This window comes from Malassezia sympodialis, genomic scaffold, assembly GCF_000349305.1.
Source record: "Malassezia sympodialis ATCC 42132 genomic scaffold, msy_sf_5, whole genome shotgun sequence".
In the NCBI taxonomy this organism is placed as follows: Eukaryota; Fungi; Basidiomycota; class Malasseziomycetes; order Malasseziales; family Malasseziaceae; genus Malassezia; species Malassezia sympodialis.
The window spans coordinates 458,731-484,614 of NW_017387803.1; the positions used below are offsets into that span (position 1 = coordinate 458,731).

General features: G+C 54.3%; 8 protein-coding genes and 3 pseudogenes across 11 annotated transcripts; 7 read left to right on the forward strand and 4 right to left on the reverse strand.

Annotated features, from left to right (window-relative positions):
- Nucleotides 1-75: 75 nt before the first annotated feature.
- MSY001_1396 (uncharacterized protein) lies at nt 76-2,577 on the forward strand (the record flags this gene model as incomplete). Its single annotated transcript, XM_018883196.1, has 1 exon — nt 76-2,577. The coding sequence occupies one exon, from the start codon at nt 76-78 to the stop codon at nt 2,575-2,577; it is 2,502 nt and encodes an 833-aa protein (XP_018739980.1).
- A 2-nt stretch (nt 2,578-2,579) lies between these two features.
- Nucleotides 2,580-5,029, reverse strand: MSY001_1397 (uncharacterized protein; the record flags this gene model as incomplete). The annotated part of the gene is made up of 3 exons (XM_018883197.1): nt 2,580-3,614; nt 3,948-4,882; nt 4,909-5,029. The coding sequence occupies 3 exons, from the start codon at nt 5,027-5,029 to the stop codon at nt 2,580-2,582; spliced, it is 2,091 nt and encodes a 696-aa protein (XP_018739981.1).
- Nucleotides 5,030-5,167: 138 nt separating this feature from the next.
- MSY001_1398 (uncharacterized protein) lies at nt 5,168-5,603 on the reverse strand (the record flags this gene model as incomplete). Its single annotated transcript, XM_018883199.1, has 2 exons — nt 5,168-5,536; nt 5,595-5,603. 2 exons carry the CDS (start codon nt 5,601-5,603, stop codon nt 5,168-5,170), a joined length of 378 nt encoding a protein of 125 aa, XP_018739982.1.
- Nucleotides 5,604-5,675: 72 nt separating this feature from the next.
- On the forward strand, nt 5,676-7,096 carry MSY001_1399 (uncharacterized protein; the record flags this gene model as incomplete). Its single annotated transcript, XM_018883200.1, has 4 exons — nt 5,676-6,054; nt 6,080-6,183; nt 6,209-6,653; nt 6,678-7,096. 4 exons carry the CDS (start codon nt 5,676-5,678, stop codon nt 7,094-7,096), a joined length of 1,347 nt encoding a protein of 448 aa, XP_018739983.1.
- A 1,239-nt stretch (nt 7,097-8,335) lies between these two features.
- Nucleotides 8,336-9,304, forward strand: MSY001_1400 (annotated as a pseudogene). The gene is given in 2 exon segments: nt 8,336-9,135; nt 9,145-9,304. Coding segments are annotated over 2 exon segments (960 nt in total).
- Nucleotides 9,305-9,506: 202 nt separating this feature from the next.
- On the forward strand, nt 9,507-11,311 carry MSY001_1401 (uncharacterized protein; the record flags this gene model as incomplete). Its single annotated transcript, XM_018883201.1, has 2 exons — nt 9,507-11,001; nt 11,028-11,311. 2 exons carry the CDS (start codon nt 9,507-9,509, stop codon nt 11,309-11,311), a joined length of 1,779 nt encoding a protein of 592 aa, XP_018739984.1.
- A 1,205-nt stretch (nt 11,312-12,516) lies between these two features.
- MSY001_1402 lies at nt 12,517-15,412 on the forward strand (annotated as a pseudogene). The gene is made up of 2 exons: nt 12,517-14,169; nt 14,273-15,412. Coding segments are annotated over exons 1-2 (2,793 nt in total).
- Nucleotides 15,413-16,298: 886 nt separating this feature from the next.
- On the forward strand, nt 16,299-17,233 carry MSY001_1403 (annotated as a pseudogene). The gene is made up of 2 exons: nt 16,299-16,648; nt 16,699-17,233. Coding segments are annotated over exons 1-2 (885 nt in total).
- Nucleotides 17,234-17,274: 41 nt separating this feature from the next.
- Nucleotides 17,275-18,051, reverse strand: MSY001_1404 (uncharacterized protein; the record flags this gene model as incomplete). The annotated part of the gene is made up of 3 exons (XM_018883202.1): nt 17,275-17,499; nt 17,528-17,850; nt 17,877-18,051. The coding sequence occupies 3 exons, from the start codon at nt 18,049-18,051 to the stop codon at nt 17,275-17,277; spliced, it is 723 nt and encodes a 240-aa protein (XP_018739985.1).
- Nucleotides 18,052-18,333: 282 nt separating this feature from the next.
- On the forward strand, nt 18,334-18,963 carry MSY001_1405 (uncharacterized protein; the record flags this gene model as incomplete). The annotated part of the gene is made up of 1 exon (XM_018883203.1): nt 18,334-18,963. One exon carries the CDS (start codon nt 18,334-18,336, stop codon nt 18,961-18,963), a length of 630 nt encoding a protein of 209 aa, XP_018739986.1.
- A 5,448-nt stretch (nt 18,964-24,411) lies between these two features.
- Nucleotides 24,412-25,121, reverse strand: MSY001_1406 (uncharacterized protein; the record flags this gene model as incomplete). Its single annotated transcript, XM_018883204.1, is given in 3 exon segments — nt 24,412-24,588; nt 24,599-24,895; nt 24,912-25,121. 3 exon segments carry the CDS (start codon nt 25,119-25,121, stop codon nt 24,412-24,414), a joined length of 684 nt encoding a protein of 227 aa, XP_018739987.1.
- Nucleotides 25,122-25,884: the final 763 nt, after the last annotated feature.

Genomic DNA, 25,884 nt, shown 5'->3' on the forward strand with positions numbered 1-25,884 from the left:
CGGGAATCGGTGTTGTGGCCTTCGTGCACGTGACACTACGCGACACGCGGTGCGGTCCATGGCCAGGCGTAGGCGATGGCACATCTGTTCCGTGGCGGGCGCGTGCACCAGATTTTTGGTGCCGACACGGATGTAGGCAAGACCATCTTTTCAACGGCGCTTGCGCTCGCGAGTGCGGCATGCCCCCTCGATGGCTCGGCGCCCGCTCGCACGCTCAACGCGCACGCCGCGGGGGAGGCGGTATCGTACCTGAAGCCGGTATCGACAGGCGCAGCGAGCGAAGCGGACGAAGGCCACCTTCGCACATTTGCGCCACATGTTGAGGCGCACACGCTTGTGCAGTTCCGTGACCCTGTTTCGCCGCACGTGGCAGCGAGGTGCGATGGTGGGCTGCCGGCGGACGCGCAGGATGCGGTGCTAGTAAGCCGCATTGGCGCATGGATCCACGCGCATGCGCGAGGCGCCGCACTCATCGAGACGGCCGGGGGCGTCCACTCGCCTGGGCCGAGCGGCACGTCGCAAGCCGATCTGCTGCGCCCCTTGCGCCTGCCGACGATTCTGGTCGGCTCGAGTAGGCTGGGCGGCATTAGCACAACGCGCGCCGCCTACGAAAGTCTCACGCTGCGCGGCTACGATGTCGATGCGGTGCTGCTGTTCCCATCGCCCGTGTACGGCAACGACGTGTATCTGCGCGACTACCTCGCCGAGCGCGGCGTGCGTGTCTTCACGCTGGGCGGCCCGTCGTCGACGAGTGCATGGGGCCCGCCGCCAGTGCGTGCGCCGACCACCGCGCAGGACTGCGACGCCATGCGCCACTTCTATCTCGGTGTCCTGCATAGCGAGCAGGGCGACTCGGCGATCAGCGTTGTGCGCCATTTGCGTGAACTGCACACGCAGCGCATCGCTGCGCTCGAGTCGCTCGGCAAGCGCGCACACGAGCACTGCTGGTGGCCCTTCACGCAGCATGCGCGCGTAGGCGTGGACGACGTGATGGCGATCGACAGTGCGCACGGTGACTTTTTCGCGGTGCATTCGCCAGCGTCGCCGCACTCGCTGCTGACGCCCGTTCTCGACGGCTCTGCATCGTGGTGGACGCAAGCCGTCGGCCACGCACACCCTCGACTGGCACTGGCTGCTGCGTATGCGGCGGGGCGGTATGGGCATGTTATATTCCCGAGCGCCGCGCACGAGCCGGCGGTGCGGCTCGCGGAGCGCTTGCTCGCGACTGTGGGGCGTGGCTGGGCCGCGCGCGTGTTCTACTCAGACGATGGGAGTACGGGCATGGAAGTCGCGCTGAAGATGGCGCTCCAGGCGTCTGTGCGGCGGTACGCGGGCGAGGCGCCCGACGCTGAGACGCATGCGCGCACGGCGCGCGGCCGCCAGCCTGGCTCGCTCGGCGGGCGCCCGCCGCGTGTTTGGGAAGTGCTGGGCCTGCAGGGCAGCTACCATGGCGACACGATCGGCGCGATGGACGCGTGTGAGCCGAGCGTGTTCAGCGAGCACGTCGAGTGGTACCAGGGGCGGGGCTATTGGATGGCGCCGCCCACGGTGCACCTGCGTGCGGGCCGCGTACACATTGAGGTCGCCGACGAAGGCCGCGACTGGCCCGCGTCCGGGGCACTCGCGCAGCTCGACACGATCGACGAGGTGTACGATGTGGAGGCGCGTCTCACGACGCCGCTCGCAGCGCACTACCGCCGTGTCGTGCATGCGGTGCTGGAGCGCCTCGTTGTGGAGGAGCGCCGCCGCTTCGGCGCGCTGGTCCTCGAGCCGCTGGTGATGGGCGCGGGGGGCATGATCTTTGTGGACCCGCTCTTCCAGCGCTGCCTTGTGGACGTGGTGCGTGAGCGGACGGACCTATTTGCGCTCAGTGATCCGCCCCTGCGCAGCGCGGCGGCTGGCACCACACCGCCCGGCTCCTGGCGCGGTCTGCCGGTTGTGTTTGACGAGGTGTTTGCGGGCCTGGGGCGCCTCGGCTTTGCGTCCGGCGCCTCGGCGCTCGGCGTGACGCCGGACGTGTCGTGTGTGGCCAAGATCCTGTCGGGCGGCACGGTGCCGCTTGCGGCGACGCTGGCATCGGACAGTCTTTTCCGCACGTTCACGTCGTCGACTGACAAGGCGCATGCGCTTCTGCATGGCCACAGCTACACGGCGCATCCCGTGGGGTGCCAAGTCGCGCTCGAGACGCTGGATCTACTGGACGCGGTACGCGGCGCGGCGCGCGGCACGAGTGTGTGGGATCGCGCGGGTGTCGAGCGCCTCTCGCACCTCCCTCGCGTCGACAGTGTCATGGCGCTAGGCACGGTACTCGCCGTCGCACTGCGCACGGACCGCGCGGGCTATGCGTCGGAAGAGGCCGAGAGCGTCGTGCGCCGCCTGCGCACGCAGGCCGTGCCCGCGGCATGCCACCCCGACCTGCCGCCTATGGCCGCAGATGCGGGTGAGACGCCAGCGTTCCCACTGCACCTGCGGTCCCTTGGGCACGTCGTGTATATCATGGCGAGTCTCACGACGCCGGAGACGGTGCGCGAACGTGCACTGAGCGCGCTGGAGCAGGTGCTGCAAGCAGCTACGTAGATCTACAGCTTCCACGCAGCGCCGGACGGCGGCGTGGCCGCGGACGATGATGGGCGGCGCCCTGCGACGGCGTCCTTGACCGAGCGGCGCTTGCTGTCTTTGCCGACGACCGTCACGCCCTTGTGACCCACGAGGCTCTTGAGCGCCTGGTCCTTCTCGGACTGCGTGCCGCGCTGGGGCGCACCGCGGCTGCGCTCGAGTGCGGCCTCGGCGCGCTGCCGGCGATCGCGACGCTGCCGCTTCGCGAGGCGCCGCTGGTGGTGGAGGCGCTGCTTCTCGGTATGCGACTGTTCGCTGGGTGCGCCGACGAGCGCGGGCGCCTGCGCTGGCGTCTCGTACACCTCTTCGGGTGCGAGCATGGTGCCAGTCGAGAGGGTCGTGGGCAGTGCCGACTCCATGTGGATCGCGGGCGTGTTTGAGATGGTCTGGATGGCGGCCTTGGGCGCTTTGGGCGTGTAGTGGGCATTACTGAGCGCGTCAAGCGTGCTGAAGAGGGCCTCGATATCAGCAGCAAGTGAGGCGCGATCGTTGTCGAGGCGCGCCTCTGCCTCGGACGGCGCATCAGTGCCCCGCGCTGCCTGGTACTCGTCCTCGTACAGCTCCGCGAGGCTCTTGGCGCTCTTGGCGTCAGAGAGCTCCAGGAGGTTTGAGGCGGAGAAGGGGAGCGCTTCGACGTCGCGCTGCCGCACGACGTCGTCGTACTGCCGCTCCAGGATGCGCCGCCGGATCATCGCATCGATGCCCTCCATGTGTTCCTGCGTCTGGATCGGGGCAGCCTTCGCTGTGCGCTCAAACTCCAGGTCCTCCTGCAGCAGACTGTTGGCCGGGCGCTCGCGCGTGCTCGCCTCGCCCATGAGCGTCCAGTCCTTCTCACGCACGTTTTCGTCCTCGTACCGGGCAATGGCCTCCGAGAGTTCAGCGAGATGGCGCTCGTGCGAGGATAGTTCAGAGGCCGGTGCCGGTGTCTCGTCCGCGAAGAGGTCTTGTGCAACGCGTCGCGCCGTGTTATCGGCCTGGACCTCGCCATCGGCCGTGTCCTCGTCAGAAGCGAGAGTCATTTCCCCATGGACTTGTTCCTCGTCCGCCTCTTCCTCTTCATCCTCCTCATCCTCGTTCTCATCCTCGTCCTCTTCATCCTCCTCATCCTCGTCCTCTGCATCCTCGTCTTCTTCATCCTCCTCCTCTTCATCCTCCTCCTCTTCATCCTCCTCCTCTTCATCCTCCTCCTCTTCATCCTCCTCCTCTTCATCCTCCTCCTCTTCATCCTCCTCCTCTCCATGCTGCTCGTCCTCTTCGTCGTCCTCTTCAAATGGGCGGTCGGCTAGCAGGGCCGCTGCTCGACGACTCTTGGATTGCTTGATGGGACGCACGCGGACTTGGTCGTGGAAGCGAACGAGCGTGCGGCGCGGCGGCTCATCTGGCTCAGAGACCTTTGCTGGAGCCTTGCGGTGCCCTGGCACAGGATCGAAAAAGTCCTTGTACATAATATCGGCCGCCGTTGCGGACTCGGCAGGATCTTCATCGCTCTCGTCGGCCTCGTCGACAGGAGCGAACAAGTCAATTTCGTCGTCAAAGTCCACATCCGGTTCTTCGCCAGAGAGATTTGCCTCTTGCGTCTGCATACGCCGCTCCTCCGCTTCGGTCATGCGATTGAACTCGTCGATCGAGAAAAAGTCGTCGTCCAGCGTGGGGTGCCGCGCACGCGTAGTGGTAGGCACCTCGTCTTCCTCGTCATCGTCCTTTGCAGACGCTATCATGGCGTCAACGAGCGCGGTGTCCGACACACCATACATACGCATCATCTCGTCGCGCTCCTTGGCCTCCTTGCGCTGCGCCTGCTCCTGCTCGTTGTGCAGTGGCTCGTAGAAGACCTCGTCGGGGTCCAAATCACTAAAGTCTGAGGCACCTGCAAAGCCCTCGTCCATATCTTCCTGCTCATCCCCGTCCTCATCTCCCTCGTCATCTTCGTCCTCGTCCTCCCATGCGTCTTCGTCGTCCATAGCCTCCGGCTGGGTCGCATCGTCCTCGTCATCCTCGTCATCGTCATCGTCATCGTCCGCACTCGACATCACATGCTCGAGAACACGCGCAAGCTTGGTATTGCGCAGCTCCAGCTGCTGCCAGACCTGCTCAGGGCCCATATGGTCCAGTACGAGATGCTCCAACTCGGCTGGAGGAAACAGGGGGTGAAATGACACGTCCACGCCACCGGCGCGCTTCCGCTTACCAGATACTGCTGATCGAGGTACACATGCATCTAGTAATGACGAAATGTACGGCCGAGAAGCTTTTTCCTCGCCGATACCTGCCATGAGTGCGCCTTCCACATACCTTGGTCATAGAGTTTCTTGGTGGCCTCCCGCGCGAGAGACAGGATACCAGCATCACCTTTCGCTAGGAGATGCGGCTCGACTTTCAGCGCCTGAGAAAGCGAGATCTCGGGCGCCGACATTCCACGCCAAGACGCCTTCCGTCAAGCACGTCTCCTACGCTGCGGTGGGACGCGATGATCCTGGCTTTTTTCTGGTCATGTGACTATAGGTGGAGACCGCCCCCGCGGACCCAGCGCCAGGGACGGTCCATCCGCAAGCTACTCCCATGGCTTGCGTGGGCGTGTCATCTTGGACTCGCTGGGCGCCTGATCATGAATCTTGAGTGGGATCTCGCGGATCCCAGGGATCTCATCTTTTCGGCCTGTAGTTAGGAGCTCTACGATGGCCGCAAACGAAGCAGGATACGGCTCTTTCTGCTCCGTCTCGGGCTTCTTTGTAGTCGATTCAGGCATCATATCAGAAGATGGAGCACTGCTAGGTGTCTCTTGCTCGCTGGCCCTGCTGTGAGTTCGTAGTACCCACTTTCGCTGCTGGAAGTACTCGGTGGCCCTCCGCACAGTCTCTGTGATCTGCGCTTCGTCCGCCCCCTGTGCTTGCAGTTGCGTTACGATGGCATGGATCCCAGCCTATGTGTTAGTGTGCACAACGAACATGGAACTCGAGGTCGTCCTCGACTGCAGGGACCGTCGCCATCGAGGCCCAAGCGTGGGGCGCTTGCGCGTCCGCCAGCGCTTTGGTTCACGTGATTCTACGCCCACCTCGGATATGGTCGACGACGGTGTCGCGGCCAGCAGCTCAGATGTCTCTAGGTCGGCGCCGCCTCCTGAAGAAAAGGGTGCAGGAGAACATGTGGCATGCACTGAGCCGACACGCAAAAAGCCTCGCTGGGAAAAGCCAATTCCATTGGCTAATGCGGAGCTGCGGTCTCGCACTAGGTTCGTTCCAGCCCGCCAGCAGACGCTGCTGCGACTCCCGTCAGGCGTTATGAAGCAGGTCACGCTCGAGCCTGGGAAGATGATATCCATCGGCAAGTTCGGCACGTTTAAGGCCGACGAGATCATCGGCCGCCCTTTTGGTCTCACGTACGAAATCCTGGCTGATGGCTCGTTGAAGATTATGCAGCAGGCTGTGGCAGAGGCCCTAGGTATGTCTGTCGATCTCACAGTCAGTTGAAAGTGAAGCCACGAACGAAAACATTTTTGACGATGGCGACTCGCAGGCCCTGTCCTACGAGGACATCCAGGCGCTCAAGCAGGGCGGTGCTACAGGACGTGTATGTATTCTAGAGTAACAACAAGGAAATCATCCAGAAGCAGCTTGAGGGTAACAAGAGCTATGAGCTCCGGACTACGTACAGCCAAGAAAAGATCATGAAGAGGAAGGAGTCAAAGCACCTGCACTTTTTCACGCCTCTTCCCCCTGACACTTTCCATGTCGCCGCTTACCACTTCGAGCGCAATCCTGACAAGGTGCGCGGTATGCGCTCCGATGCATTGGCCCAGTGTCTCTCTTTTGCGAATGTCCAGGCTGGAGGCAAGTACCTCGTCGTTGACGGTACCGGGGGTCTCCTCACGGGGGCGGTCCTCGAGCGCCTCGGTGGTGCTGGCTCGGTTCACCTGATTCACGATGCTGACTCGCCGCCAGCCCTAGAGCTTATGCCTCTGTTTAACTTGACGCCTTCCCACACAGATGGTATCCTGAAGACCATGCACTGGGCTGCCACTGAACCTGCATGGACTTTGCGTACGTTGTAACTACTGACACCAGCGTCCCACATGACGGATGAGCTTGCTAAGGTCTATGCAACTGAGCGCGAGCGCCAACGCGCACGTAAAAAGCGCGAGGGCATCACAGACTTTATCACTACACGCCAGCAATTTTTCGATGGGGAATTTGATGCTGTGCTTGTTGCATCACCGTATGAGCCCTATTCAGTCGTATACCGCCTGATTCCCTACCTCGCCGGCTCGTCGAATGTGGTCGTCCACAGCCCGCACCTCCAGCCACTCATCGAAGCGCAGGCGCGCATGAGAGCCAACCCTGTTTTTGTGAATGTATCAGTGACTGAGCCTTGGCTCCGCCGCTACCAGGTCCTGCCACAGCGAACTCACCCTGATATGATGACGTCCGCGAGCGCCGGCTATATTTTGCACGGCATCCGCATCCTCGATACCTCCACAGAGTAGAAAGCGTCCAATTTTTTATAGATGTTACTCTCGTGCGCACTGACCATCCTATTACGCTTGTCACGCACCTTTCCATCCCCCCTCACCCACGGTCATCCCCTCTCCTTACTGTGCACCCGTCGCCCAGCACAGACCCCTCCCACTAACTATTTACATTCTTTTTCTTTACCGCCCCAGCTGGTCTGGTGCGTAGAATATGCCATCCCCCATGGACCTCCCTCGGCACATGCACAACACCCTGTTCCAACACATGTTCGCAAGCAATCCGATCTTGGAGACAGGAGAAGTGCAGTATCTAAATTTGTATCCATCCTCAGACCCGTCGTGGTCGAAAGCGGGTAATGGCTCCACAGAAGTCTTGGAGCCGAACGAGCTGTCTCCGCTGGAACAACTGTGCTCAGGTATTCCGCCGCTATGGCCTCATGCACGAAGCAAGTTCCTTGACGTGAATCTGACACAGGGATCTCTTCGGACGCCAAACACGCACGAGACCAAAGTATCGACGGTGCAGCATGTTTGTTCGCTGGGCCGCCAGCATGGGTCCATCCACCTCAAGACGGAATGTGTGAGCGACACGCAGGGGGACTTGCCGGAGACGTCCCTGCCTAGTCGCAGTGAGACGCCTTTATGCACCAAAATTGCTCGGAAATGTCTCTCGTCGACTAAGAAGCCACGACGCAAGCCGGCTCCGCACATCGGAGATCTATCCACGGCACATGCTGTGCATATCTCCGAGGACGCAAGTGTGCCCAGCCACATGGCTGAGGATACTCCTGTGGATCTGAATAACCATCGACAGGGTGTGTTGCTGGGACCAGTGGCCCGCAGCGATCCATCGTCCTTGCCGCCTGCGCGGCCACAGAAGAACGCACTTAGGATTTATGGACAGAAAGCTCCTGCAACGGCACTATGGTATCTGTCACGAGGCATGACTCCCGTCACCCCTCCCCCACGTCCCCGCAAAAGTTCCCAGCGGTTAGACCCATCCCCCGCTCCGACAAACGCGCCTCTACCTGCTCCCGCTATCCACTTACCCTACAGGCAAATGGACCTCCCTGAACTTGATCCTGACTCAGATTCCGAATCGATTCCCAGCTCCATCGGGGAGCCTGTCTCATAATGGCCCTTCCCATCCCGGGGTCATCATGTCGGACCTGCTTTGGCTTCTCGGCCGAATAACAACCTCCGTAGGCTTCACTATCTCGAGCATCGCGGCCTGTCGGTGCAGTCGTGTTCATCATGGACGATGACCGAAGAACCAACTTGATCAAGTTGGCCGCAGAGGGCCTTTTAGACTCCCACCCTATCGATACCGCGGCGATCCAGTCCTCTGTCGCAGCGAACACCGAAGGTCCTTCCCTCGCGCTTCTGACCGCTGACAACCTGGAGCAGATACCTCTCGCAGAGCAACTGGCACCTGGAATCCGGATGCCTGAGCAGGTTGTAGAATCCGGCGCCAATGATATGCACGATTCATCGACGGACATGCTGCCATTGCCCTCAGAGACAGGCGCGGACACATCTGTCCCTACTTGTGTACCGCCCGAATTGGATCCTCGTGCATCCGTGTTTCGTCCTGGCATACCCAGTACAGGCTCTGTTTTCTCTGTGGCTGTCCAGCCAGGATCACCAAAAAGCATACTCTTAGACCAGACGGAGCGCCATTCCGAGCTCCGCACTTCGTCACCCGCTCCCTCACGCTCGTTTCGGGCCGACTCACCATGCAGCGAAGACCGTTCCTCTTTCTCGAATACCGCACCCCAATACTCTACGGTAACACAATCCTCCAATGCGGCTACTCACCCTGGCAGCAGTGGGGCGGATTCAGCGAGTGTGGTTTACTCGGATGCGGGCAGTGTGATGAGCGACCGAAGTCAAGGGACGTCAAATTCTGATATACGCAATCAAGAGCAATTTATTGAAGCGCAGAGAATGCAGGAACGCGCGCTACTTGGGGGCGAGGTGGGCATTGGGGGGCCCATCTCTGTTCCGTTCGCGCGACTTCGAGACCGGCTCAGTGATATCGACAAGCCGCACAGGTCTGTCAGCACGTCCGCTACGGCTGCTACCTCTCCAATTCAGACACCCGAGGACAAAATGTCAGGGACACCCATGGCACATTCACCGTACTTTGCGACCGTGGAGACGCCGGGAAGCGCACCAGACTCAGAGGCTGTCAGCCGCAGCTTGGAGGCAACCTTGACGTAGTCCGTGCATAGTGCTCACGTGATGTGGGGCCCTACACGGCCGATAACGCTCATCGAAGGATGCATCGATGTGGCAAGGGTTGTGGTCGCGTTGGCCGATGTCCGGACGTGTGGGATCGCTCGTCCAAAGAGCGTGTGCTTCAATTATCGCATCGGAAGGCTCTGCGCGCAATTTCTCGAATACTCGCGCAAGTTTAGCCGTAATGACGCGGTCGTCTGGGCCTTCGGGGCTTGAGACGCAATCTGGTAAGAGCCTGGGGCATGACTCGTTTGCCTACGAGGATGAGCCCAACAAGCTGGCACATTTTGTTTCGCAGGAACTTGATCTGCCGATGTTCAAGGCATCTTCCGCTTCGATCCATCGTATCGAAACACCCCGGCAATTCTACGGTTTGCTCAAGAAAAAAATTAGCGAAGCCAAACGACGGATTTTCCTGGCTACGCTCTACGTGGGAAAAGAGGAAAGGGAACTCGCCTATTTCCTTTGCAGGGCACTAGCTCGCAATCCGGCGCTGCAACTGACTCTTCTTATGGATGCTATGCGCTCGACACGGGAGAGTCCGAAGAACATTTCGAGTGCCTCCCTCCTATCGCATCTTGCGTCGATGTTTCCTGATCAAGTGGACATTCGCCTGTATTCTACGCCGCTGTTACGGCCTGGAAGTTTCAAATCGCGTTTACTGGGTAAGCGGTTCAACGAAGGATTTGGATTGCAACACATGAAGATCTATGGCTTTGATGATGACATCATTATGAGTGGGGCCAATCTTTCCCGTGACTACTTTACGCGTCGGAAGGACAGATACATCCTGATTCGCCAGCATGCACCATTAGCCGACTACCTCCATTCGCTTATCCTTCTCATTTCTCGTTTTAGCTATGCTGTGCACTTTTCTGGCGATACCAACGTGCTTACCCATTGCAAGAAAAATATTGAAAACCTTGACGACTTTTCGTCAGAGTTGACACAGGTGTACAAAAGCCCATTTCGCCTAACGTGGGACGGGGGCCGAGACTTGCTCTTGGCAGAGGATGCTGATGGCACAATTGTGCCATCGGGACTCTTTCCACCCAGTCAGCAGTACCCGTTGCGCAACTGGGCGTCACAGGCACACAAAGATCTGCTGGATTTCACTGAAAGATGGCGGCAACGGTGCCGAAAAATTCAGCAACACCATTATGAGAAGGCGGACACTTGTATTGTTCCATTACTTCAGATGGGCCAGTTGAACATTTCCCAAGAAACGGCAATGATACCCTATCTCACCAAATTTATCGAGGCGTTGCGGTTGCGCCCTTCCAAGTCCCTACAGACAGTCGCACGGCCTTTCACGACTGTGGATATTACGTCAGGCTACTTTACGCTCTCCAGCATCTACCGCTCCCTCGTACTCTCAGATCAACTTCATCAAGCGCCTGCTGATCCTGCTCGTGTACCTGTTGCATTCCGCTTGGTGGCAGCGTCCCCGGAAGCGAACGGGTTCTTTGGGAGTCGTGGTATTACCAATCGGATCCCCGCCGCCTATACTTACATGGAGGCCCAGTTTTGGAACGAAGTGGTGAAAAAGTCGCTGAACCGTCCTGTGGATCCGACACATCCTTCCATGCAAGATGTCCAAGACCCTGTTTCCACGGGGCCGATTTCTGCGGTGGAGCTGCGCGAATGGCGCAAGTACGGTTGGACGTATCACTCCAAGGGTATGTATAAAGACCACTCACCTTAGGCCTCTGGATATCCCCCCCGAGCCGTCGTAACGACCAATGTCTCCCCTCATCGACTCTCATCGGCTCATCCAATTACGGAGCCCGTTCGGAAAAGTTTGATTTGGAATGCTCGCTCCTCATTACGACACATGCTCCATCACTCCGTCAAATATTTGCTACGGAAGTCACGGATATGCGCGAAGATGCACGCGATCTCATGAACGAAGAGGCCTTCCAGGCTAAGGACCGCAAGGTGGATATAGTCACGCGCTGCCTGACCCACCTGGTCAAATACATGATGTAGACCCGCCGTGATTCCCTCCACATACAGGTGCCTTCCACGATCATGGCGCGCCGCAAGCGAGCGAAGCAGACTCGTTTTGCGGAGGACGCGGATGACAAAAAGGGCCCTCTTCCCCTATCTGAGGCGGAAATAGAAGAGTTTCGCGCCAAGTTCCAGGCACGGTCAGAACGATGGGCGGAAGAGTATTCGGAGGGTGTGTGCACGGGTCTGACAGGTAGTCGTAGATCAGCTGCCTTTAGAGCTGCAGCGGACTTTTGTCCTCATGAAAGAGCTTGATGAACGATTTGAACATATTAAAGATAAAGTTCATGAGACATGGAAACAGTATTGCTCCGGTCGTGATCTGGACGCGTCGGCGGAGGATGTATCCGCCGCGTCCTCGCGCGTATCCCAACTCCAGTGTATTCGGGATCAAACACAGCAAGCCGTGTCCTTGTCCGAGGAGAAGCTAGCGCTAGCTCTCTCTTCATATGAAGTTGTTGACCGGCAAATCCACCGTCTTGATATGGACCTTCTCAAAACCGAGAAGAGTTTGTGTGCCGGTTTGCGCCAGGAAATGGCGGATGCGCTTGAGTCCTCCTCGTCATCGAACCGACCTTTTGTGCCTGTGCCGAAAGACACGGACAGGTTTTCATTGGAGGGTCAGCTACTCACCTTCTGGAGTGGCCTTATCTCCCTGGACCCTCTAACTTGCCTTGCCTATCTTCGAGAATTCCTGCAGACAGATACATCGGAACCTGATATTGGAAAGAAAAAGCGCAAGACATCAATGAAGCCGGATGAAACCCCATCAAATTTGGAACCTACGGGCCTCATCGACTATGACCCCAGCGAACCAACGTACTGCTATTGTGACCGTGTCTCCTACGGAGAGGTATGTGACTCATGAGCTTACTCCAGATGGTGGCATGCGAAAATGACGACTGTCCACGCGAATGGGTTAGTATAAAAGAGCTGACGGGAGTTTCACTACGCGTGCGTGGGCCTGGAGCAGCCACCGAAAGGCAAGTGGTACTGTCAATTCTGTGCTCCGCCGGGGTGGAAGGGGCCGGGCACCCAGGTGCCAGAGCGCGCACCGATTCGCCCCGATCGGGCGCGCGCGCGTTGATGCCCGTGTGTATTACATGCCGCAGATACCTAATAGGTATATACATACGACGCGTCTCGAAGGCCGTTCAGCCTTCTGACCGCAGTTGCCTTCAGCCATGTCGGGGCTCATGTACCCCACGGAAGAGTCGAGGCAAAGCGCGATGCGCTCTGACTCTGATAAGAGCGATCTAAACTTTGTCTCCTTTTATAAAGGGATGCCTCGGTCGATCCCCGGCACCATTCGTTTGTTTGACCGACAGGATTACTATACCGTGCATGGAGACGATGCGCTATACGTGGCCGACACCGTGTTCCGGACCCAATCTGTACTTCGATACCTAGGTGGCAGGGGTAAGGACCAGGCAGGGCTCCCCTCATGTTCGCTGAACCCGGCTGCTGCGAAGAGTTTCCTTCGCGATGCACTTACGTCCAAGCAGCTGCGCATTGAGATCTGGGGCTCGACTTCGGGCGATGGCAGCAGCCGTCGAAATGCATCATGGGCCATCAGTAAGCAAGCATCACCCGGAAACCTGCAAGAAGTGGAAGATTTGCTGTTCTTGAATGCTGATGTCGTATCGAGCCCCATGGTTCTCGCGGTGCGGGTCAAGGCCCAGGACGGTCTTACAATGGTGGGCGTCGCCTTTGCAGATGCGACGAACCGTGAGATGGGCGTTTGCGAGTACGCTGAAAATGATCTCTTCTCGAACACAGAGGTACGTGCCCGGTTTCACCCATGCCAGTCACTGATTATCCAACTCGGAGTGAAAGAATGTCTTTTGCCTGGTGACGAAACCAGCACGGACTACGATATCAATAAGATGCAGGGTGTTCTTGAGCGATGCGGATGTATCATCAGCAATGTGAAACGTAGCCAATTCTCGTCCAAGTCGATTGAGGAAGACATGCAGCGCCTCTTGCCTGCATCAGAGAAGGCCCTAGCCCCTGAACTCGACAAGAAGCTGGCCATGTCAGCAGCGGCTGCGCTGCTATCTTACCTCCATCTACTGGAAGACGAGTCTAACTTTGGCAAGTTTGCCCTTCGCACACACGACCTCTCCGAGTATCTGCGTCTTGATCACGCGGCTTTAAAAGCGCTGAGCCTCTTTCCCGAAGCACAGGGCGGCTCGGCGTTGGCCAATAAGCATGCCAGCTTGTATGGTCTTTTGAACCGGTGCAAAACGGCGCAGGGGAACCGCATGCTCAGCCAGTGGCTCAAGCAGCCGCTCGTCAATGTTCACGCCATTCAAAACCGACAGTCCTTGCTGGCTATCTTCATGGAAGAGCCGGAGCTGCGTCATAAAATTCAAGATGAATACTTGCGATATATGCCCGACATGCTACGAATCAGTAAGCGCTTCCAGCGCGGCGCCGCTACACTGGAAGATGTTGTACGCTGCTATCAGGCAGTCGTCAAGGTGCCCGAGTTGCAATCGTGCCTGGCCGATGTGCCGGTCGGATTAGAAACGGACCAGACCCTATTCCACAGCTCTTTTGCTGCGCCGCTGGAAGAGCTCTTCCAGCACCTGTCGAAACTAGTCGAGATGGTGGAGACGACCATTGATCTGGATGAGTTGGCCTACCACAATTATGTGATCAAGCCTGAATTTGATGATGGGCTTCGTACAATCAAGGCCAAGCTAGACCAGATTCGTGACCAGTTTGATGAGCAGCACATCAAAGCGGGGAGCGATCTTCGCCTTGACACGGAAAAAAAGCTTCACTTGGAAAATCATTCCTCGTATGGCTACTGTTTCCGTGTCACACGTACGGTATGTATTTATCTCTGATACGGCAGGAAGCCGGCGTCATCAAAAACCGCAGCGGTTACTTGGATTTAGGCACCGTGAAGGTACGTTGCGCGACTGATACCAGGGCGGTCTGTACTTTACCACGTCTGCCATGCGCGAACTTAACGACGACTTCCGCTCCCTGTCCGATGAATATGCTCGGACACAAAGCCGGCTGGTCAAGGACGTAATTGAAATTGCCTCATCGTACGCCCCCCCTCTAGAGCAGCTGAATGTGGTTCTTGCCCATCTGGATGTGATCCTGAGTCTGGCTCAAGTCTCGAGCAACGCCCCTATTCCCTACACGCGGCCTCAGATTCTGGAGCGGGGCGCGGACCTTTTCCTTGTGGACTCGCGACACCCCTGCTTGGAGGTGCAAGACGACGTGAACTTTATTCCGAATAATGTGTCGATGGTGACCCAAAAGTCTGAGTTTCTACTGGTGACGGGCCCAAACATGGGCGGTAAATCCACCTACTTGCGCCAAATCGGTATCATTACTCTAATGGCACAGATTGGCTGCTTTGTGCCTGCTGCAGAAGGCGCTCAAATCCCTGTCTGCGATTGTATCTTAGCGCGAGTGGGTGCAGGGGACAGCCAACTGAAGGGGATTAGTACATTCATGGCCGAAATGCTAGAGACGGCCACCATTCTCAAGACGGCCACCAAAGATTCGTTGGTTCTGATTGATGAACTAGGTCGCGGTACATCTACCTATGATGGCTTTGGTCTGGCATGGGCGATTTCGGAATGGATTGTCACTCATATTCATTGCAAATGCGTGTTTGCCACGCATTTCCATGAGCTGACCAATCTGGCGCGGCAACAACCTGGCGTCCAGAACTTGCACATGGTTGCCTATGTGGCCCCGCGGGACAACGGTTCGCGGTTCGACAAGGATATCACACTGTTATACAAAGTCGAAGAAGGTGTTAGCAACCAAAGTTACGGTATCCAGATTGCCGAGCTGGCAGACTTTCCCGACAGTGTCATTCGGCTGGCAAAGCGTAAGGCCGAGGAATTGGAAGGATTCGACGATGAACAGCAGGCCATGGACATGCCTGCAGATGTTGCCGAGACAGGTGTCGCTCTTGTCCAAGAGTTCATGGCAGCATGGCGCGAGCGCACCCAGGCGAAGCGTCAAAAAATGGACGAGAGCGAAGCGCAGAAGGAGGCGCTAGATTCGTGCATCAAAGACTTTGACGAGCGGATCCGAACCAATGTATGTGGCGCTAGTTCACTGACTTTTAGCCATGGACAGCGAAAGTCTTGGAGAATTTTTAGAGTTACATAGGCATAGCCCACTACGGAAGAGGCTGTTCCTCGGGCGCATGTACAAATCGTACAAGCTTTCCGATCAATGTGCGGTCCACGTCGTACTCAACCGCTAAACGGTCTAGCGTCTCGCTGGAAGGCGAAGCCTTATAATCCGTAAGTAGGTGCAGTATTTCGCTTGCTGATAGGCCCTGAATAGTCGGTGCAGTCTCATCTGCAGGGTCTGCCATGGCGCGAGCTCGAATGACATGGAGCATGGTCCCTGACGGGCTCACAGGTGCGCGAATGTCCTTGGCTTGAACCGGTCCCAATGCATCCAGGTTCCGTAACAGCTGGGGGTCCTTGGCGTCGTCGAGAATCGCTGATGGTCAGAGACTTGCAACGTACACTGATCCTTTACAAACCGGGACGACAGTTCTGCAGCCGAAGGAACCTGCCTCTGCGGCGTGGCAGTGCCCGGCTTAACCTTTGCGGCCGTCTGGGCGCCGAGCTTACGAGCCGGCTTAGAAGTGGCACTGCCCATCTGGTCGGTCTGTGCTTAGAGCCAACCACGGCTTTGCCGCACTCCACATCACTCCTCGGGCTGGGTTCTTGTGCCACCATGAAGCCCTTGTTCCAGCGTGTACGTGTATAGATCATCATGATTAACGCTTCAGAAGCCCAAAATCCCCCCTGTAGCGGACCCTTCGTCTATGCAGCAGGGCGGTGTCCCGAATAGTAGTCAGGACTTGAACCCTTACGTGGCAGCAAGAAACGTTCGCGACCCTTACGGCGACAGTTCCGGTGCTACTTATGGTCCTCGCGGCCCTATGACACACAGCGGAGTGAATCGGATGCCTCCGCCTCCTCCGCCTTCTTGGGGTGGCGCCAAGCCTAGTGATGATGAGTTACTGGCTGAGTATGGCAGTGGTCCCACTCAGTCGTCGGGCCCAGGCATGTCGACAGGCTACGCCGCACAGCCATCCTATGGTACCAACCAGGCTACATCGTACCGGGATCCATATTCAGACTCGCAGATGAGCCAGGCCTATGATCCAGAGGAGGAAGAAATTCAAGCTATCAAGTTCCAAATCCGAAATACAAAACAAGAAAGCCTGAGTAGTACTCGCAATGCTCTTCGCTTGGCCCGCGAGACAGAGGAGACAGCGACTAACACCATGGTCAAATTGGGAGAACAAAGTGGTACGTATGAGCTCTACTGATGAGCCCAGACAAGATTGGTGATACGGAGCGCAGTTTGGACATCGCCAAGGCACACACATCCCGTGTTGAGGACAATGCGCGCACAATCGCTCAGCTTAACCAGTCTATTTTCCGTCCTAAATGGAAGCGTAACCAAAAAGCGAAACGTGACGCGGAGGAGGCTCGAGTCCTGCAGCGCCATATTGACGAGCGAACGGAACGGGAACTCACACGTGCTGAAATGCTGTCTTCGCAAAGGCGCGTGGAAGAGTCAGTCTCCAACATGGGCATGTTTTCTAAGTTGCGTAACAAGGCCGGCGTTTCCAACACGAACCAATCTTTTGACCCCAAGGAGCAACGCGCCCGCTACCAGTTTGAGGCGACAGAGAGTGACGACGAATTGGAAGACGAGCTCGATGGCAACCTGGATGAAATCTCGGCATTGAGTGCGAGGATGAATCTTCTCAGCCGAGCCATGGGCCAGGAGGTGGACGAGCAGAATAAGCGCTTGGGTCGTGTCAGCGACAAGACCTCGGCTCTGGACACACGGATCTATGCTGGTACCAAACGCTTGGAAAACCTTAAGTAATATATCTATAGTCCCATCAGTAGATCTGCTGTAAGCTCCAACTAGATACATACTTCATCAAAAGGGCGGGTATCATGGAAGCAACTCTCCCATACCTCATCGACGATACGAGCTGCCATTTCATCATCCTTGCACGCAGGATTGGTACGGATAGACAAGATAGCGCGTCGCTTCGCGCATTCCTGGTGCTGCTTTAAAAAGGAGAAATGCCGACGATTCACTTCGCGTGTCCATCGGCAATCACCCGACAGAGAAGCTGCACGGATCTGTCGGTCAGGCTTCACACACACATACCTCACTACATGCGTGGTGTCGAAGATTCGTCCAGTCAACCTTGAAGCGGCAATGGTCCCACCAATGAATCATCTCGTGAGCCAAAGTATCTTCTAAATGTCCCTTGCTAAAAATGCGATTCGCACATAGTAAAATGCCAGCCTCTGACGGGGGTCGACCCGGGGCCGATGGAGAGAACCCACCAGCAATATCTGGGGGGCACGAGGCAATTAGGAGCTTTGGCGGTATATCTTTGCCTGACATTTTATCACTTTCATCCCGTGGACTGATTGGGTTGCACTGAATTAAAGTCAAGTGCTTCACCATAAACCGAACCATAGGACCTGGTGTTATTGTGTCATATACGCACTCGATCGTAGTAGATCGTCTTTCCATTGCTCACATCGTTTTTGTGCTACTATATCCGATTGTATTTCCTCTTTCTCTGACTTGGACGGCACAGAGAATCCGCTCTTACTCGCACACCATGCGGACCATCGCGCCAAGGCAGGGTCCATCGGGTCTGACGCGTGCGCGTTCGCCATGCTGATCTAAGGATCTGTGCTCCAGCTGGGCTCCACTTTCTCCGATGTGGGTGTGTATGATCACATGAACAACTATATGCATCACGTGAAATGAGGGTACGTCGTTGGCGCGAGGGGTTTTGCTGGGCGAGATCACCGAAGCGATCCTACCACCTTCCACTTGTCGTGAGTCCTCGCAAGGTAAGCAAATCGCAGAAGTAGCTGTGCATATCGAACGTGTGTACGACATGCCCAGAGTCTACTTCTTTTACCATACTTTTACAGATACTAACGACACGCAGAATGGGTTTCCGTCACAACAACCTCCTTCACAACAACCATTTCCACAAGGACTGGCAACGCCGGGTGCGGGTGTGGTTCGACCAGGCCGGCCGCAAGAAGAGCCGTCGCAATGCTCGTGCTGCCAAGGCTGCTGCTCTGGGTATGCGCCCTGTTCAGGCTCTGCGCCCGGCTGTCCGTGGCCAGACATTGAAGTACAACACGAAGCTGCGTCAGGGTCGTGGCTTCACTATTGAGGAGCTGAAGGCGGCTGGCATCCGTAAGGTTGAGGCTCGCTCGATTGGTATTCCCGTGGACCACCGTCGCAAGAACAAGAGCGAAGAGAGCCTGAAGCTTAACGCTGACCGCCTGAAGGCATACAAGGAGCGTCTGATTGTGTTGCCTCGCCGCACCAAGAAGAACAAGAACCAAATGCCTGACCTCTCTTCGGTCCAGACTACTCGTGCCACTCTCGCTGCTTTCCCTATCCCTGCGGGAACGACCCCTGAGGCCCCTCGTGCCATTACGGCCGAGGAGAAGGAAAGCAACGCTTTCCGTACGCTGCGCATGGCTCGTGCCATCCATCGCTCTGAGGGTGCTCGCAAGGCTCGCGAGGCTAAGCGCGAGGAGGAGGCTGCTAACGCGAAGAAGTAAACTGGACTTTAGTTCATGTTCACGTTTTGCTATTCTGGCGTGATGTACACAGACAGGATATTCTACCCCAAAATGCTAGTGGGCATACATACCGCAATCGATTTTGCTTGCCCAGTCCGATCACGATATTGTGCGTGTGCCTATAGAAAGTGCTTCGTTATGTATTCATTAGGCATTCAGTTGTCGTGAAACAAATGCTCTAGCGAAAAGATAGAAAGCTACATATGCTCTATCGTTTTCGGGCGAGTCCGTAAAGGCCGCCCAGCAGCTCATACAGTCGAACTGCGTCTAATTGTACATATTCCATGTCTAAAGCTTGATCATAGTCATGCTGCTTTTCAAGCAAATCATCGAGCTTGATATCCAATTCCACTAATGGCTCCGCTCGTCCTTTGAAGTGAAGTGCAATCAAGAACGAGCCAGGCATTGGAGAATATATGCTGAAAAAAATTTGTTGACGTCTTTCTTCTGGAATTTCACACAACAAAATCACCCCATCGCGTCTGAATTGATCCAGGGAGTATTTATAGGTGGGATTCGTGCCGAGTGCTCGTGACATCTTGCGGTCTCGATTCTCCATTTGCACAAATGACAGCATCTTGTCGCCCTTGTAATTGCCGGATCCAGACACACATCGAACATTCTGCAGGTAATTTTTGTAAGAAGCCAGTTGACCGCGTAAATAGGTGTTCCTCTGCTCCAGAGTAGAGTGAACAGATTCAAGACAGGCCATTTCATCCAAAAGCTTGTCTTTGGCACCCATTTTATATTCGAACTCTAGCGCAACTTCTTCGATCAAATGTGCCTGCTGTGTTTCGTCGCGGATGACACCCGTTTCCTCAAGTTCACGAAGCATCCGCATAGCCTGTACGCTCAGGTCCTTTATGTCCTTTCGTTCGTGGTTGATGCCATCTGTTATCAAGGCAAACAAATTTATGGGTTGCTCTTCCATTGCCTTCGGCAATTTTTGCAACAAACTGACCAAAACTGTCTTTGCTTCCATATACAAAATGTCACTTTGAGTCATATTGTTCTCGGTGATCAACGTCGAGTTTAAATCAGTTATTGATCTTTCCCATTTACTGTACAAGGGCAAATCAATAACATAGTTTGCTTTACGTGGTAGCACCTCGGGAGCCGGTCCCAATAGTTGCAGCAGCTGACTTAAAGGTGCAGCCGGGTCTGGAGCTAGCACATCCAAATGCTTATAAACAAGTCCGTGCAAGAAATAAAGTTCATTCACAGAGATGCGTAGCTTCATGTCACGTTTTGAAAGTGCCATATATTGATTCATTTCAATGGTTTCATAAAAGTCAGGGACATTGCAGAGAGAGTGCAGGAATTGCATCATTGCGGTCCTGTGCATTTCGATTGCAGGCTTGAATGGCTCCATATATGCTTCTTTCGAAAAAGTTGGGTTGTTCACTAGTTGTTGAATAAACTTGGCCGTCAGTACCAAAGTTCGACGTATATGTGGTTGAGGTGCTGTTGCTGCAATCAAGTTGGATTCGGGCGCTACAATGGCCGGATTTACGAAGCGCAAGAAGAAAAATGTGCCAACCAGAGAACATAAGATGGAATCAGTGACTGTTGGATCGCGACGACGAGCGAGACCACGAATTTGCTTGCAAATCCAACGTATTCCATAAGGGACATGGTCAATGCATGCAAATATATCACCAAGAAGAGTATTGCAGAGCTCCAATAAAATATCAACATGGCTTTTGATATGTTCCTGTACGAGCGGATTTACCAGCAATTTCTCCATGGGAATCCCTTCGGCAATCTGCCCTTTCGCAACCATTCTTTCGTATATCTTCATAGGATTGATTTCAAGATCCGCATCTAGCGTTGTCACCCGCTGGATATGACCGGCAAGTAGACGCTTTAGATATGATTGCCCAGGACCTCGACGACTAAAAGTCGACATTAGCCGAGAAATAGATGTATTTGAACGAAGAAGTGAGCTAAAGTCTGACGTCACTTTGAATTGTGTCGACAAAACTGATTGAAACATAGTTAGAAGAAGATGCTCTTCGCCTTCATCGTATTGATTACCATACAATGTGAACATAACCGTCTGAAGAAACATGTCGATATCGGCCATAGATACCAGTGAGCACAGAGAGGCAAGGTGCCGAGGCTCAAATACCAATAGATAAAACAAGTTAGAGTATTGCCTTAGTCTCTTGTCATCAATGGTACCTGGGCGCAGATATTCTTGGTCGTCTAGTGCACCATCAATGTCAGTCAGCGCCATTCTGTTTGAAATCAACAATGCGATTCGATTGTCCAAGTAGCGGACATCGTTCTCCAATAGAAAATTTTTCTTTGACAGTGAAGATATCTCTTCCTTCAGTCTTCCTATGTCCTGCTCAACTTCCAATGTAAGAAAAATAGAACGTACGCTTATCGATTTGTTCAGCAGAGTCCCCCGCTGAGCGTAAAGTGGTCCAAGAAGCACCACCTGGTGAGAAATTATCCAAATTCCTGCGGAATTGTGCTGGAAAAGAACTAAACGGCCCATGCCCTCCTTGCTGAGCATGAGCCAACATGACGGATGGATTTTTAAGGGGTAGTCTGTATTCTGGTGATCGCCTTTGTCGTTTTAGGTGGGATCTATCAGGACCTCATCCGGACACTTTGTGAATATGCCGGCTGCGTGTGAACTCGCGATGAGCATAAGACTGCATTATTATCCATAGTTTATGTCATCGCGCCCAATCATAAGTTGAAACTATGACACCTTATTGCGCACTAAACTCATCATCAATGTGATTGGCCATACATCAATGGACAGTGCGCGACTAGCCACAGGCTCCAATCCAGCCAGCTTTTCCAACAAAGAACTGATGCTGTAAAATATTCTGCGCACTGGGCCTCTTCTTTGGGTCAACTTGAAGACATTGACAAATTAAATCATATAACTGTTTTCTTTGGTCCTTATCTGCAGTTATTTTGATATTGTCATGAATAATATCCCCATTGTTAGCCACGTCGGTACTTTGCTCCAGACAAAAGTGACGTAGGGTCTTAAGTGCCTGGGTCCCAGCAGATAGACCTTTGTTTGCTTCGTCCATGTCATGGAATGGACATTCACCACAGACCAATACATAGGCTAAGACACCGTATGCCCAGATGTCTTGAGGGGGTCCGGCATATCGTTCTCCACGCAGGATTTCGGCAGCGGCATAATCCATGGTACCACTGAAAGTATCAAATGTACGCCCAGGTCGCAGTTTTGCGGCACTTCCGAAGTCAATAACCTGAATCATCCCATGCATGTCAAGAATAACGTTTTCATCCTTTATATCGCGATGAACAATACCACTCGCATGCATAAAAGCAATGACATCAATGATCTGCCCCAAAAAACTTTTAACATCTTGTATTTCAAGTCCATAAGGTGACGACTCAACGTAGTCAAACAAGTCTTCTCCGTTTCCAAACTTAGGCATCACCATGTAATAATAGTCATCATCTTCGAAAAAATCAGCTAGCTTGCAAATGCCTGGGTGTCCCATAACATTCTCACCACGAGCTTCTGCGACCAAAGCATCCCGAACAGCTTTCCAACGCGCTTTATTTTTAATATAAAGAGGTGGTTGTTCAGGTGGATTATATTTTGTGTGTTGAAGTTGCAAGAGTACGAAGATTTCTCCCGGGATTGTTCCGTAGACCCTGTGCCGACGCCAAGAGTCTGCGAATATAGAGTTTTTGATAATGTATTTGATAACGACTTCATCGCCGTTTTCTTTCGACTTGCCTCGATAGACAAAGCCATAGGACCCACTGCCAATTTTTTCCCCGACATCGTATGAGTCAATCGAACCGTTTTCATTTACTGCTTGTCTTGACACTGCAAATTTTCGGTATAATTGCTCTTGAATCCCTTTTGCGTTTTGCATGTCTGAGCCTAGAGGCGAAGGAGAGACTGGGCGAGAAGGAGTAGTCGACCTTGTAGTCAGCCCATGAATTTCGGCACCATCCTCATCGCTCAAGTCAAACTTGTCCATTTGCTCTGGTAAAAGCATGGGCGATTGGGGAGGGCGGGGCAAAATACTTGGAAATGATAGTGCTAGTGCATTGGACCGCAATGACGATGTGCTGCTGTGTAGATCTTCCATCGAATGAGTGAATGGTCGGACAGACCGTGGGCTGAGTGGCCAAGACGTATTACTGCCACTATGCGAGGCAGGTTGCCATGGGTCGTGATAAAAGCGCGAAACGTTTTTGGAGAGTTTTGCTCCAGGACGAAGTTCCAATAAAGCTGCATTTATATCATTTTCTTCGACGGAAGGGGGCAAACGGGGAGACAACTCCGGGTTTAAATGTTGCGCACGAGAATGGAAGGATCCCATATGTCGGCGTACAGGCCCATCATTAGCAACAGCACCAATACTAGGTAGGCTTTTCCGAGACATACTAGAATTCGGCGGCGGCATTTGAGGCGAGAAAGCTGTCGGAGAAAGGGAACCAGAGTTGATCCGACGTCTTGTGCTTCCACTATGTTGAGAGATGACGGGTGATATCGGAGGGGTATCCTTGTTTCCTCGGAATTGCGACATGAATGCCGGCTTGAGTGGGTGCAGTGATGTAGTTGAGGAAAGACTCTGAGATTCAAATGGTTCCAAATCGAGTTTTAAGCCCTTAGGATTTCCTCGTCGACGTGGCGATGGACTAAGCACGGACGTGCTGTCGCATGCATGGAAAGAGGACGACGATACAGAAGAACCATTGGAACCTCCGTCCAACGGACCCAATCGAGCTGCTTTTTCTAAATCAGTAGAATTAAAAGATCGTAGCGATAGCGCAGCCGACGATGCTGGACTGGAGGTGCCCGGGGCTGGTGAATACGAGGAGGCATCATCGTCAACCTTAGGGGTCTGTAGTGTATCAATTGATGGTGACATAGAAAGAGACGCTCTAGCTTGATGTGATTTCCAGCCAGGGCGAGAGGGAGTGTTTGGTGCATTTTTGGAAGGTAGGTCTTTCTGTGTCTTGAATGTTGGTCGATGTTGTGCCGTGCCACGACCCCAACTGACAGAGCGACTAACACCTGATAGTTTCGACAAACCACCGTCGTCTCCCTCGTTCATTTTCTCTTTGTTGTTTCGACTCTGATCCTCATCATATCCGTCAGATGCCGCGCGAGTCATCAATGCGCCTAGACGCTTGGAACCAGAATCACTTAGGGGTCGCTTTCGCCATAGTTCCGATCCAAAATGCTCTAGAGGCATATTCACGAACCAAATACCTTTAATTCAGTAAAAGGTTTTAGCACAAGAATCCACACCACCAGGTGCGCCTACTGCGCCTTATCCGCGCCGTGATGCTGAGACTGACCAGATGTCCGTGTACCGACCTCAGGCACCGATGAGTGGGTCTCTTTCGTAAGCGGTCCCATGAATTTGTACACGTGGCTATATTATGTGATGCACAAGTCCTCTACTTTCGCCTTCGTTTCTGTTCGCGCGGGGACTTGACGACTTGGGCTCCTTCGTCAGAAATAGATGGAGATGGGCTATTCCATTTTCCAGGCCATTGCTCGAAGCCACCCCTTTCCCCTAAAAGGCAAATTGCTTCATACGCGATCGCATCGACGGGCTTCCTGATCAGTAGTTTCTCCACATACCTGAACGCTCAAGCGGGAGCGATTAAGGAGCGCCATTCCGCGGAGGGATTCAATGTGTTTATCATCTAGGTAGTGCACATCTTTGCGCTGTGATTCAGTTACGTCGCTGCTGGCAAGGTGCTGAAGTAGAGCAAGTGGCACCATGTGCGGAAGCCGCCGCACAAATTCCACATCAACCATAAACCAGCGTGGGTTTTCAGGGTCCGATTTAGCGTCATAATAGGGATGCTTGGGATCCCAAGCTGTGTGATCTGGGTATCCTTCACGTTGGATCCAAGTGTCAGAGAGTAGTACATACTATAGCTAAGGCCACGATCCCTGGTAGCTTGCAGCTACTATGATAAAACAGCACATGCTGGCCTTTCTTCATTTGATCGCGCAAAAAATTTCGTGCTTGATAGTTCCTGACTCCTTCCCATGAGGAGCGCTTTAACTTCTCAAAACGGTCCACACTAAATGCCACATCAACCCCCTTGACGATCCGCGTTAACGGCTCCGCTTTCATTAGCCAATGCTCCGGCATTTTTCTCCAGAATATAGTGATGCAAAATTTCTGGACAAGCCTCCACCTGTACTACAGCCCCTTGCCGTTCCGAGTAGAAGGCTGTTTGGAAACTACTTGTCTCGGGAGAGATTATTTCGTATTCGCCATGCTAGGCTCTTTCTACAAGCGTGCTTTTGATCGTCATCCCTGGATCACTCTTGCTGTTACCAATGGTGCTTTAACTGTGATTGCAGACTCGCTGGCACAACTCTATGAGCATCGTTCTGTATCGGATGCCGTGCAGAAGTGGGATAATCAACGATCTGGTCGCTTCCTTGCCTTTGGTACAGCGATGGCTCCTTTACTGGCAGAATGGAACAAGTTTTTAGAGTTTCGATTCCCTATTCATTCGACCGCTGGAACGATGTTATGGGGCGGTCTGATGCGCCGTTTGTTTATGGATCAGGTGCTCTTTGCTCCCTTTGGACTAGCAATGTTCGTTGGTTCGATGGGAATTATGGAGGGTCGACGCACACAGAATGAGCTCAAAGAGAAATTCAACGATGTATGTGGTTCCATGACTGATAGCAGGTGTACATGTCAGCTCTTCTGGCGAACTGGAAGATTTGGCCCTTCTTGCAGACCTTCAACTTTGGTGTCTTGCCTTTGCGGTACGTCATCAATTTGCTTATGCAGCTTCCGAGTGCCATTCTCGGCCACTTGCGGTATTGCTTGGACTTTGTACCTATCCATTTTAAACCAACATAAAGCTTCCGTTAAGGCTTAATTCGTGTATTATCAT